The 12,524-nt window shown below is 45.8% G+C and overlaps 1 protein-coding gene across 1 annotated transcript in view; it reads left to right on the top strand.

The window, feature by feature from the left end:
- Window positions 1-12,524, top strand: part of LOC131684702 (apolipophorins) — a 35,679-nt gene that overhangs the window by 15,758 nt on the left and 7,397 nt on the right. The window contains exons 4-6 of the mRNA XM_058967806.1: window positions 37-3,027; window positions 3,094-3,584; window positions 3,654-3,783. Coding sequence (XP_058823789.1) covers window positions 37-3,027; window positions 3,094-3,584; window positions 3,654-3,783 — 3,612 coding nt within the window. The remainder of the gene's footprint in view (window positions 1-36; window positions 3,028-3,093; window positions 3,585-3,653; window positions 3,784-12,524) is intronic.

Here is a 12,524-nt window from a genome sequence, read left to right on the forward strand (position 1 = left end):
GAATAATCCACGTACTAATCGGGCGTCTCTATCTAGGGAGTTAAGGCAACACCATTGCTGAACTCTAACTACAACAGCCAACAGACGTTCAAGAATGGTATCCTGGAATCGGTGAAACTAACTGAAGAGTACAAATATGTACCGTACGCCAAACTGAACTCGGGAGCTTTGGCAAAGGTCACCACAAAATTGACTTACACTGGCGCCAAGGCAGGTAGTGCACCCGCACTGGCCAGCGGTGTTCCACGTTCAGTAATCTTTGAAAAGCCACATCCCGACTCGCAAACCAATCTGGAAATCATTAAGCAGGAACTGAAGACCGTTGTCGACTCGTACAATAACAACAACGTGGGCAAACTCAGTGCCAGCCAGTTCATCGAACTGATCCGGTTGATGCGATTCTCCAAAAAGGATGACATTTTGTCTCTGTACCAACAGGTCAAAGCCGGAACCGCTCACGGAAATAAGAGTTTGGCTCGCAAAGTGTACCTCGATGCTCTGTTCCGCGTCGGAACGGGAGCTGCTGTCGAAGCTCTAGCCAATCTGTACAAGAACAAGGAAGTGTCGGATGCCCAGGAACAAAAACTTATGTTCATATCATTGAATTTTGTCACGTCGATGAGCAAACCAGCATTGAAAGCAGCCAAACTTCTGCTCGATGGAAACCCACCACGTGAAGCGTACCTGAGTGTTGGATCCCTGGTGAATAAGTACTGCCAGCAACATGGTTGCGAATCCGCTGATGTCAAAGAAATCTCCGAAAAGTTTGCTGTGAAACTCGGCAAGTGCCAACCGAAAAACCGCGTAGAAGAAGACATCGTTGTCGCGGTGTTGAAAGGAGTGAAAAACACCAACAATTTAGTTTCACCGCTGCTTGAAAAAGTGATCGTATGTACTTCGGAAAAGTCATCTTCACGTATCCGTGTTGCCGCCTTCCAGGCATACCCAGCCGCGTCCTGTTCTAAAAATATTGTCAACTCTGCACTTGGCTTCTTGAAAAATGCCAACGAAGACTCCGAGATCCGCATCCAAGCGTATCTATCCCTGGTGGAATGTCCATCGGCAGCAGTGGCTAACGAACTCAAAGCGGTACTGGACAGCGAGAAAGTATACCAGGTTGGATCGTTCATCACCACCCACCTCGCCAGCCTTCGATCTTCAGTCGATAACAATCGTGACGCAGCCCGCCACCACTTTGCAAACATTCGAACCACAAACAAGTTCCCGTTCGACTTCCGCCGGTACTCGTTTAACCGAGAATTCTCGTACGCCGTTGAGTCCCTTGGTTTGGGTGCCAGCGCCGACGCTAGTGTGATTTATTCCCAGAAGAGTTTCCTACCCAAATCGGTAGCGTTCAACTTTAGCACGGAAGTTTTCGGAAATGGTTTCAATGTCTTCGAAGTCGAGGGACGACAGGACAATCTGGACCGCGTTATTGAGCACTACTTTGGCCCGAAAGGATTCTTCCGAGGCATGGATTTACAGACGGCCTTCAACACGTTGGTGGAGCAATACGGTAAACTTTCGCAGAAGGCTCAGAGTCGATTCCGTCGTGGACTGAAGGAGGATGTGAGAGCTTTTGCTAAGACTGTCAACCTGCACAACGATGCTTTGGATGATTTCAATCTTGATGTTTCGGTTAAATTCTACGGCTCGGAACTATTCTTCTTGAGTTCCGGGCAGAATGTTCCTCAAACTCCGGAAGAGTTCCTGGATAAACTGCTGGAGTGCTTCGACAAGTTCTTGGAGGGTGCAAAGAAATACGATCGCGTGTTTGAAGAGCATGCTCTATTCTTGGATACCGATTTGGTGTACCCAACTGCAGCAGGTCTGCCGCTGAAGTTGTCCTACGAGGGAGCTGGAGTCGCACGGTTGGAAACAAGCGTAGAAGTTGACTTGAAGGAAATCGCTAAGGACTACAAAAAAACCAAGTTCAATTTGAAGTTGGTGCCCAGTGCCAGCTACCAACTGACGGGAACGTTGAGCGTCGATGCATACACGGTCAGCACGGGTCTTCAGTTGTCTGGTACAGTGCACACCGCCACCGGTAGCGCTGTTAACTTCGCTCTGCTAGATGATGCAAAGGCTTACGATCTAACGATCGATTCTCTGTTCAAGAAGCAAGAGCTGATCAATTTCAGCAGCAAACTTGTGTTCGTGACTCGTGAACGAGGCAATCAGTTAATCTCGATCCCACTGAAGATGAACCAGCAGGTCAAGGAATTCAAGGAATGCTTTGACAATCTGTACCATATTGTTGGTGTTACTGTTTGCGCTTCAGCCGGACAGAAGCAGGTACCTGGCAAGGCTCTGGTCCCGTTGGATGGAGAATATCAAGCTGAATTGTATTTGGAAGTTGATCCCAAGTACCATTTCTCTGGCAAATATGATGATTCGGACAAGCAACATCAGAGTCTGTTGTTGACATTCGATACCCCCGGAACGGAGAAGTCGCGTGCCACTAGTTTGAAGCTCGAAAGTTACTTCAAGGGTGACGCTTACGTCAAGGCTACCGTCCTATCGCCACTTCGGAACGTGGACGTGACAATTGGTTTGAACAACAACGAGAAGGAAGCTGCGTTGTACGCTTTAGCTCATAATGGACCAGATGAGTACTTGGCCAAGGTCGGATTCGAGAAGGCTGGCTCCGCGGAACGACAGGAGTACATTCCAATTTTCTCCGTCAAATCGCCAAGCGGAGATGCGCAGGTATCGAAGCTTGTTCAAACAACGGGAAAAATTATAGTTGAAAAGGGCGACGGAGGTGCTACGAAATACAACCTGGACAACATCGAATGGACGAGCCCCTATGCGCCGAAGACGACTGTCAACGGTATTGTGACCCAGAATGGCCCAAGCTTCGATACCGATGTAGTAATTCTAGTGGGAGATAGCAAAAATAACGTTAAGGGACATTTGGACTTTAGTCCAAAGCATGTAAATTTCGACTTAGAGAAGAAGACTGATGGTGGTGATGCGAACAAGAACTTCAAGGTAGATGTGGCAGTGGCATATTCGGAAAATTCGGTAATAAAGCTCGATCTGGGAAAAGAAAAAGTTCATATGTTCATTCACTTTTGTTTTTTTTTGCAGTTCAAGAATATTTTCATCTTTGTCGCCGGCAAGGACTTCAACAACCCTTCCAATCGCTACGAATTGAACCAGCAGGCAGAATTTGAGTTAGAGGACAAAAAATTGACGTCCCTTTCGCTGAAGAACAAATTGCAGCTTCCGAAGCAGTTGATCCGTTTGGATCTGATCACAAACAAGAACCATTTCAAGCTGGACGGTGAATACGGCTACGATAAGTACAAGGTGGCCGCCAACGTGGACGCCAAGTACAACGAAAAAAGCGCCGGAGACTACGATGTAACGGTGGGAGCTTCACTAAACAAGCATTTCTTCAAGTTCTTCTCCAAGCGTACGATCGATGCCGCCAAGAGCAAGTTCCAGAATCGTTTGACAGCCAGCACCGGCACGAAGGTTGAGGTGAACGGAGTTGCGTCGAACAAATTTACCGAACAGGAAGGAGAACTGAATCTGGAAGGTCTGTTCGTGGCCGTCGAGAAGGCAGATCCCTACAAGTGAGTGTTGACATGGACGCGAAGGTGCTTAGTGTTTTGGAAGTAATACCTTGTTCTATTTTTGTTTAGGCTAACGTTATCTGTTCAACTGGCCCCGTCCAACGTGTTATCGAACGCGAAGGTTCTAGTTGGAAAGGATGAGTTCGCTACCTACGATCTGAAGGTGGATCGATCGGAAAACTCGAACGGGAAATTCAACGTAAGTTTTATTCCATCGAATCATTTTTTTTGTTTAGATTATAGAATAGCCTAAGGGTCATTCGATTCTTTTTCGGGGTAGCTAAATCTCTTTAAGAAAAATCTCTAACCTTATGTGCGGGATTGGGAATCGAACCCAGGTGGGCTACGTACAAGGCAATCGAGTTCCCAACTACGCTATGCCCGCCCCTAATCAAATATTTCTTCTTTATATATGGACTGTATTGCGGAATGCTTCTATACCTTTTGACACGGAGAAGTAATGTTCCCTGTCAAAATAAATTGTCAGCTAGTTTCAACGGCATCTCCTTACAAGTTGTCTTATCCTGGACGTTGCTGTTGTTTATTTATTAAGGTTTTAGCCCCAAGGGTCATTCGCCTTTTTTGAAAATAATATAAAATTCAACGAATTAATAAATTACAATTCTTGGAACATTATTATGACAAAAAAATCGAATATTATTACTGGCGTCTATTCTGTACAACGTCTATAGAAAAAAACCTGTTTTAATCCACCTAGCGGTGCAATTGTGCCTTTCTCATTTCTCTAAACTATGGCACGGAGGCTTTTTATGTTCAACATAATTGTGGAAATGTCCATTACATTCTTAGTACACTTTGCACTTATACACAATGGCATGCCAGCCACGAACTTTATGAGCTACGTGTCGACGGTGAAACACTTGAAACAAAAAAAATATCATACTCCATTAGCCTAATCAGCATTAGATCAATGTTATCTGCTTGCTAACTCATTTTGTCATGCGGGGCTGGGTATGTGAAGAGGGCGAAAGTCCCATGAACGAACGACTCCCCAGCTTAAATTGGTATGCTTTGTGATACAGTGGTGGTTTAAAGATGATGGGGTTGAAAGGGAGGGGTATGAGGGCTGGATGGGGTGGTGGTCTGAGGGGTGATTTAAGAAGATTTTTAAAGGAGGGGCGCAAACAGTAGAGGGGGGGGGGGGTGTAACCCCTCTCCGTAAACCATCAACTACGCCCCTGTTAAAATCCAGAAACCCTAAACGAGTCGAAAAAAAAATTTGGCCCTCCGGCCCGGGATTAGGTTGACGTTTTTCAGAGTGATTGCATAACCTTTCTATATGAGAAAGACAAAAAATGTGCCAAAATCCAAAAAAGTGAATCGCAGTCAAATTTTTTTTTCGAGTTTGCATCAAATCTCGACGTTTCATGCACCTTGAACACATTTAGCATCAAAAATAAAAATTCTATTTTTAATTTTTCCTATAGTTTATATGAGAAATTTCTGTGTGGCCGCACTCTGAAACCCGTAATTCCGGAACCAGAATTCCGATCGATCCAAAATTCAATAGCAGCCGATGGGAAGGTTGAACCTTTCATTTGAGACTAAGTTTGGGCAAATCGGTCCAGCCATCTCTGAGAAAAATGAGTGACATTATTTGACACATACGCACATACACACACACACACACATACACACACACATACACACACACATACATACATACACACACATACAGACTTTTTCCGATCTCGACGAACTGAGTCGAATGGGATATGACACTCGGCCCTCCGGGCCGGGATTAGGTTGACGTTTTTCAGAGTGATTGCATAACCTTTCTATATGAGAAAGGCAAAACATATGATTTGCGGTGTTACCTGCCATTCCAAAAATGCTTAACCGATTTCTTTCGAACTTTGCATACACATTCTATGTTAAAAATACCTAACTCCTACGAAGAGTTTTTGAGATAATTTTTCATTTAAGGGAGTGTTTATTTATAAAAAGGCGAAATTTTTAGTGAAAAATAGTAATTTTTATTCAAAATGAGTGAAAGACCCCCTTAATTGAAAATTTATCCCAAAAAACTCAACATAGGGGTTAGGTATTTTTTACATATGCAAAGTTTGAAAGAAATCGGCGAAGTAGTTTTGAAATGACAAGTAACACAACAAATCATGTTTTTCCAGAGACGTTCTACAAAAGGCTTCGTCACCGAGTTGTTTGTCAATATTTTTGCGAAGAAAAATTACAGCATGTTATTGAAACGATATACTGTAATGTACAAAAGTTTAGATCAATTCGCTTCACACAAAGTTCCAAAAAAATCGCAAAAAAGGTGTTTTTTACGCTGAAAACCCTTAAACACCCCCCCCCCCCTTAATGTTCAGGTTTACCTGCTGCCGCTTGCTGATCATTTCGTCTGCCTTCTCCGTTGCTCGTGTGTGCGTCTTATAGTTGTCGCTAGAGTAGCTTTGATTTTCGCTGTTAGCTGTTTGGTACTTTTTGGGTTTTTCAGTAACTTTGGCATAGCCGTATTATTTCTTGTTTATTACTTCCCTAGGTATGCTAACTAATGGTTTGGAGATACCGTGAAATATTGTTTGCTCCGCATTTATTTATTGGTCCTGTGGTGTTTCAGCAGATGGCGAATACTATTCGGTGGTGTTCGTTGTAGTAGATGAGAAGTGTATCGTCTGGTTACAGAACTGACACATATTGGTCTACCCAGGATATGGGCATAGAGTTCTTTATATATAGATAACACCAGGAGCTGATCTGCCCTCGAAAGTCAAATAAGACGGTATAGGTTGGTTCAGCCTCATTCGCATCACCCGAACACCTTTCAAAATGCCGGGAAAAAGTTTCTCCAAATGTTATTTGTGACGGATTTCAGTACTCCATACTTCGAGGTATCAAATCGTGTATGCGAATTTCCGTTAGATTAAGTTCAATATACAGGTGAATCTTGGTTTTGAGCTTTTCATATTCGACGTCGTGTAGCATGTTGTTCTTCGCAACGTAATTAGTACCTGGCACGGGATCTGCGGATAGATGTTTTCTTTTTCTTTTTTCCTGTTCATTTTATCGTTTGTCTTGCACAGCCTCTCTTTCTGCTTCACATATTTTTAATGGAATGGCCGCATTTAACGTTGGGTTTTTTCGTATCCTCACCTTCTGTCCCAGAATAATACTACTTGTCTCGTATGGTGCAGTTGTACGTGACACTTTTGTAAGCACAAGTTTCAATTTAACCTTGCTCAACTGTTCCACCTCGCACACTGTAGGTCTAAGACGGATCTGCGAAAAGTCAATCGCGATTGTGTTCCCCCAAAATGGGCGAAATTTATTTTGTGGGTCACTCACTTCACTCGCAGTTGGGGGCACTGTGCACTGTCCCCAGCATTCTGGTCTTGCCAGTCGCAGCGCTCTCGTGATACACCTCTTCCAAATTCTCGCAGGCTTCCGTTGCATCGACCGCGTCTTGCAGCAGGCTCAAGCTGTAAAACTAGAGGCACAAATAAAATTATGGTCAAAGCAAGCATCTTCAAATGACGAGAGTACCCAAGTAGAATAATTGTTTCATTAATCCGAAGACACAATTCTTCGAATAACCTAGGAAACGTGACAATTGAGCCAGTTTATTCTGATTCCAGACCCGCCCTCTAAGCTTCACAATGGACTGCAGTGCTTCGGAACGTCCGGATTGGCCGAGTCCGCAAACATGTTTTCAGTTTATTAAAAGGGAAATAAGCGCAACATCGTGGAATGGCATCACTGAACGCTGTCTCGAACTGGGTATGACGCTTGCATCAAAAGAAAGGCAATTTTCGGATAGATGGGGAAAGAACAAAACTAATTTTCATTGATTCCTGCGCCGCTTAAAAAGACCGTAAATATGGTCCGTGCCAAAATTCACACCACCAAAAAACCATAAAATTGTGGCAATGACCACCTCCTGGCTCACGGCGTGGAAGGATTTTTGAATTTTGTCCTTCCGTCTTCCGCTTTAGCGCTTACTGTACCTTCCAGCACGCAAAACAACTGGAAGGTCAGAGCCGACTTGTGATCTCACCTTTCTCTAGGAACGCCAGGATATGAGCGTTAAGCCCACACGCTGATGGACTTCTTCGCTCTGGTAAGAAGCCAGCGGTGATTACAAACCATCGAACGTAGCCACTTTACTACTTTCGCCATGGTTGCCGAAATGAGAGAGCTGCATCTTTTTTCTGAGCATAGCCTACTTCGATTCCTTGACAATTCTCCGATTGACCGTCACCACAGATCGAAAGATAATTGTGATTAAGACGATTGTCAGGCACCCACATTTACTTCTAGCCCAGGGAAGCTACTTGGGACCGTTGATGTTTTTTTCTTTACTTCAAGGACGTATATCCGGTCCTTCGCAGACGATCGACGACGCAGACTGAACTGGTTTGCTAGCACTGAGTTCAAAGTCAAGAAAGCGTGCATGGCCCTCGGGCAGTGCAGACGAAATTTTGGAAAGACCTGGGCTCTCAAACGAAGCCAAAAAACTGTTACACGATTGTCTTGTGTGGTGGCAGATGAGAGAGGTGATGACGTTGACCATCTGCAGTAATGGCTATAATGACGTTGACTGGTACTTTCACGACAACTCCGACTGCTGCCCTTGTGGCCGTTCCAAATATCAAATATACACCCTAAACAAGAAGCGTATCAATGTTCATACAGACTGCAGGTTACTGGTCTTTGGAACGATAACCATGTTAATCCTGCTACCAGTCACACATGACTGTGGTCACACATCGCTGCATGAAGTGGCGAGATTCTGACTTCCAGCGATATTGCACTCACATGTAGTTTTCCTCACAGGACATTCCGTGTAAAGATTTCTAATCGAGAAGAGTGCTTGTCTGGCTATATGGAGAGAAAACTAAAAACGCAAGTGGCCTGTTACACAGATGGCTCTCTGATGGAGGGACGTTTTGGTGCCGGTAGCCACTGTCGTGAAATGAGATGGGAACAGTCGCACTCGCTAGGTAGATACTGCACTGTATTCCAAGCAGAAATCTTCGCGATTATATGCGGAGTACAAAGTTACGAACATCTGCTACGTTCGTCAGACTGAATTCAAGGTCCGAACAACTCACAGACCGAACCGAAATAGAAGGCCAAAGTATTGTAAGCACTGTCTACCTTGTCTGGATGCTTGGAAATCCCTGGAATTACTGAAAAGAAATTGACTGACGAATTGGTCAGGACTGGTGCAGTGATTGACTTCGATAGTCCTCCTAATCTCGACAAGTTGGATAAGAGAAGATATACCGTCCTGATCTTAGTCCACGCACCACAATTATTGGAGAAATGCCGTGTGAGATTGCGATTGATCTACATTTTACGAAACACCAGACATACTGATCAGGGATTTAACTGGCCACTGTAAGCTCAATTATCACAAGGCATTTCAGCGCCCTAAGTCATTTTCATGTCATCTTTGTGAATCCAACAACGGAACCTCATATCATCTGATATGTAAATCCCCAGTAATAGCGCTATTGCGATTTCGAGTTTTCGACCGTCCTTACATATCCGACACTGTTTTTGGACGACTGAAACTCAGAGACATACTGAAGTGCCTTATCCAGTGTGGTAAAGAGCTTTAGGTCCCTCGCAAGTATTCAAGACATCTAGGTAATCGTCCACGTAATGAGCGTTGGAGAAGGCTCCACTCACTCTAGAATATTAATATTCAAGTTGTAGCATGTTCTTGTTGTTTACGTGGGAAGCATGCCATACCGAAGGTGGCCAAATCGACCACGTAGATCTGCGATGATGCGTCATGGAGCTCATGGAACAGAAACGTCCGTGATTGTTTATCTTACGCGTTGGTACGAATTTGGTGGAACATTTAGCAAATATTTTCAATTACTGCGACAGCTCAGGATCCTAAAAGAGAACAACTTCAATGACGTCCAGCGGTAGTTATCATACCTGGTTAGGATTGGACGATTTAAACGCCTCCCGAGGGATCGGGTTCATATAATCTTTTTCCTCGTACTCCTTGATCAGCTTCATCCATCGATCTCGTAGATCAGCATCTTTAATGATCTGTTTCTCCAGCGACTGTAGCCTATACGAAGCTAGCGGTTAACTGTCCGAAAAGGTCTATGGATCTAATTTCCGTAATTCGATCACGAAACCATTGGTTATCGTGCGGATCGTACGCTCGAATGTCGTTTGCAGACTCTATTGGAGTTACTACAGCTGCTTTTTCTACTTTTAAATACTACTTTATCAACACGCGCAGCTCACGGTTCCCTATCTGATCTTCTAGCTGTGCAACCGCTACGGAGTCTCCAGCTTGTTTCCTGTATATGCGCCTACTCGATCGTGTCTTCACGGCTACCGCTTCAATTGTTTTCCTTTTGTTCACCTTCAAGATCGGTAAGCGTTGTGCATGTTTGTTTCCGATTGCGTCTCGCATAGCTACGCAGTGGAGATACAACTTCTAAAACTCATCAAACTGGGCCGACAATCCTGGAATTTTGAACCCATTGTTTTGTTTGATCTGGTTCTAATGCGCACTGTCAAGTATATCGACTGATACCCACTAGGATGGTGTCGCTGCCCAAGACATGACGTCAAGATCGTCATCGGCGACCTTAATGCTCAGGTTGGCCAGGAGGTGGAATACAGACCGGTAATTGGAAGGTTCAGCGCCCACCAGCAGACGAACGAAAACGGCCAAAGACTAATCGATTTCGCCACCTCCAAGAACATGGCCATAAGGAGCACCTTCTGCCAGCACCGCCTCCTGTACCGATACACCTGGAGATCATCGCAACAGAGACGCAAATTGATCATGTTCTGATTGATGGACGGCACTTCTCGGACATTATCGACGTAAGGACCTATCGGGGCGCTAACATCGACTCGGACCACTATCTGGTGATGGTTAAACTGCGTCCAAAACTATCCGTAGTGAACAGTGTAAGATACCGGCGCCCGCCGCGATATAACCTGGACTGACTGAGGGAAACCAACTTCGCGACAACTTACGCGCAGCATTTTGAAGCAGCGCTGCCACCAGACGAGGAGCTCATCGATGCTCCCTTTGAGGACTGCTGGACCAGGACTAAAGCAGCCATAAGCAGCACTGCGGAGAGCGTCCTGAGATACGTACAGAGGAGTCGACGGAACGATTGGTTCGATGGCGAATGCCAAGAGATATTGGACGGGAAGAATGCAGCACGCGCAGTGATGTTGCTTCAAGCCACTCGTCGGAACGTGGAGTCATATCGACGGAAGCGAAAACAGCAGACTCGTCTTTTTCAGGACAAAAAGTGCCGCCTGGAAGAGTCTGAGAGAGAGAGATGGAGCTGCTGTATCGCTCTCAGGAAACGCGGGCGTTCTTCAAGCAGCTGAATGACTCTCGCAACGGTTTTGTGCCGCGGGCCGAAAGGAAGGTGGCATCTTGACGGACGAACGTGAGGCATCTAAATGGTGCGCAGGCGGACAATCGGGCGTTCGAGGAGGACGATTATGTCAGTGTCGCAGCCGACGGGGATGTACCGGCGCCCAGCATGAATGAGGTTAACGAGACTATTCAACAGCTCAAGAGCAACAAGGCAGCTGGTAAGGATGGTCTAGGAGCGGAACTCTTCAAGGTGGGTCCGGAGAAACTGACGGAAAGCATGCACCGAATAATGGAAAGAATCTGGGACAGGGAACAGTTACCGGAGGAGTGGAAGGAAGGGGTCATCACCCCGATATACAAGAAAGGCGACAAATTGGACTGTGAAAACTACAGAGCGATCACAGTGACAAATGCCGCTTACAAAGTGCTATCCCAGATTCTGTTCCGGCACCTATCACCGCTGGTAAATGGACTTGTCGGGAGTAATCAGCCAGGTTTCATCAACGGCAGATCAACAAACGACCAAATCTTTACTATACGGCAAATCCTCCAAAAATGCCGTGAATACCAGGTCCCGACACATCACCTGTTCATCGACTTTAAAGCCGCATATGACACGGTGGACCGTGTAGAGCTATGGAAAATGATGGACGAGAACGGCTTCCCTGGGAAGCTGACAAGACTGATTAAGACTACGATGGATGGTGTAAGGTGTTGTGTCAAAATTTCTGATGGCCTCTCGGGTCCATTTGAAACACGCAGGGGAGTAAGACAAGGCGATGGGTTATCCTGCCTGCTGTTCAATATAGCGCTGGAAGGTGTAATGCGAAGTGCGGGGTTCAACATGCGGGCACGATTTTCACGAGGTCCGGACAGTTCGTGTGCTTCGCTGACGATGTGGACATAATCGGTAGAAATAAGGAGACGGTATCAGATTTGTATACCCAAATGAAGCGCGAAGCAGCACGAGTAGGACTGAAGATAAATGTGTCTAAGACGAAGTACATGCTGGCTGGAGGAACCGATCGCGATAGGGAACGCTTGGGCAGCAGTATTACGATCAATGGCGATGAGTTCGAGGTGGTTGACGAGTTCATCTATCTAGGCTCATTGGTGACTGCGGACAATAACACCAGCCGGAAGATCAGAAGGCGTATTATCTCTGGAAGTCGTGCTTACTATGGGCTCCACAAAACTTTGAGATCCAGGATGCTTCACCACCGCACGAAATGCGCCATGTACAACACACTGGTTAGACCGGTGGTTCTCTACGGGCACGAAACGTGGACAATGCTCGAGGAGGATCTGCAAGCACTCGAAGTCTTCGAAAGAATGGTGCTGAGAACGATCTTCGGTGGTGTGCAGGAGGATGGCGTGTGGAGGAGAAGGATGAACCACGAACTTGCGCGACTCTATGGTGAGTCAAGTATCCGGAAAGTAGCTCAAGCTGGAAGGGTACGGTGGGCGAGGCATCTTGTGAAGATGCCGGACAACAACCCCACCAAGTTGGTTTTCGCCTCCAACCCGGCAGGTACAAGACGGAGAGGAGCGCCGCGTTCCCGGTTGCTGGACCAAGTGGA

The sequence above is a fragment of the Topomyia yanbarensis genome, chromosome 2, assembly GCF_030247195.1.
Source record: "Topomyia yanbarensis strain Yona2022 chromosome 2, ASM3024719v1, whole genome shotgun sequence".
Lineage (NCBI taxonomy): Eukaryota > Metazoa > Arthropoda > Insecta > Diptera > Culicidae > Topomyia > Topomyia yanbarensis.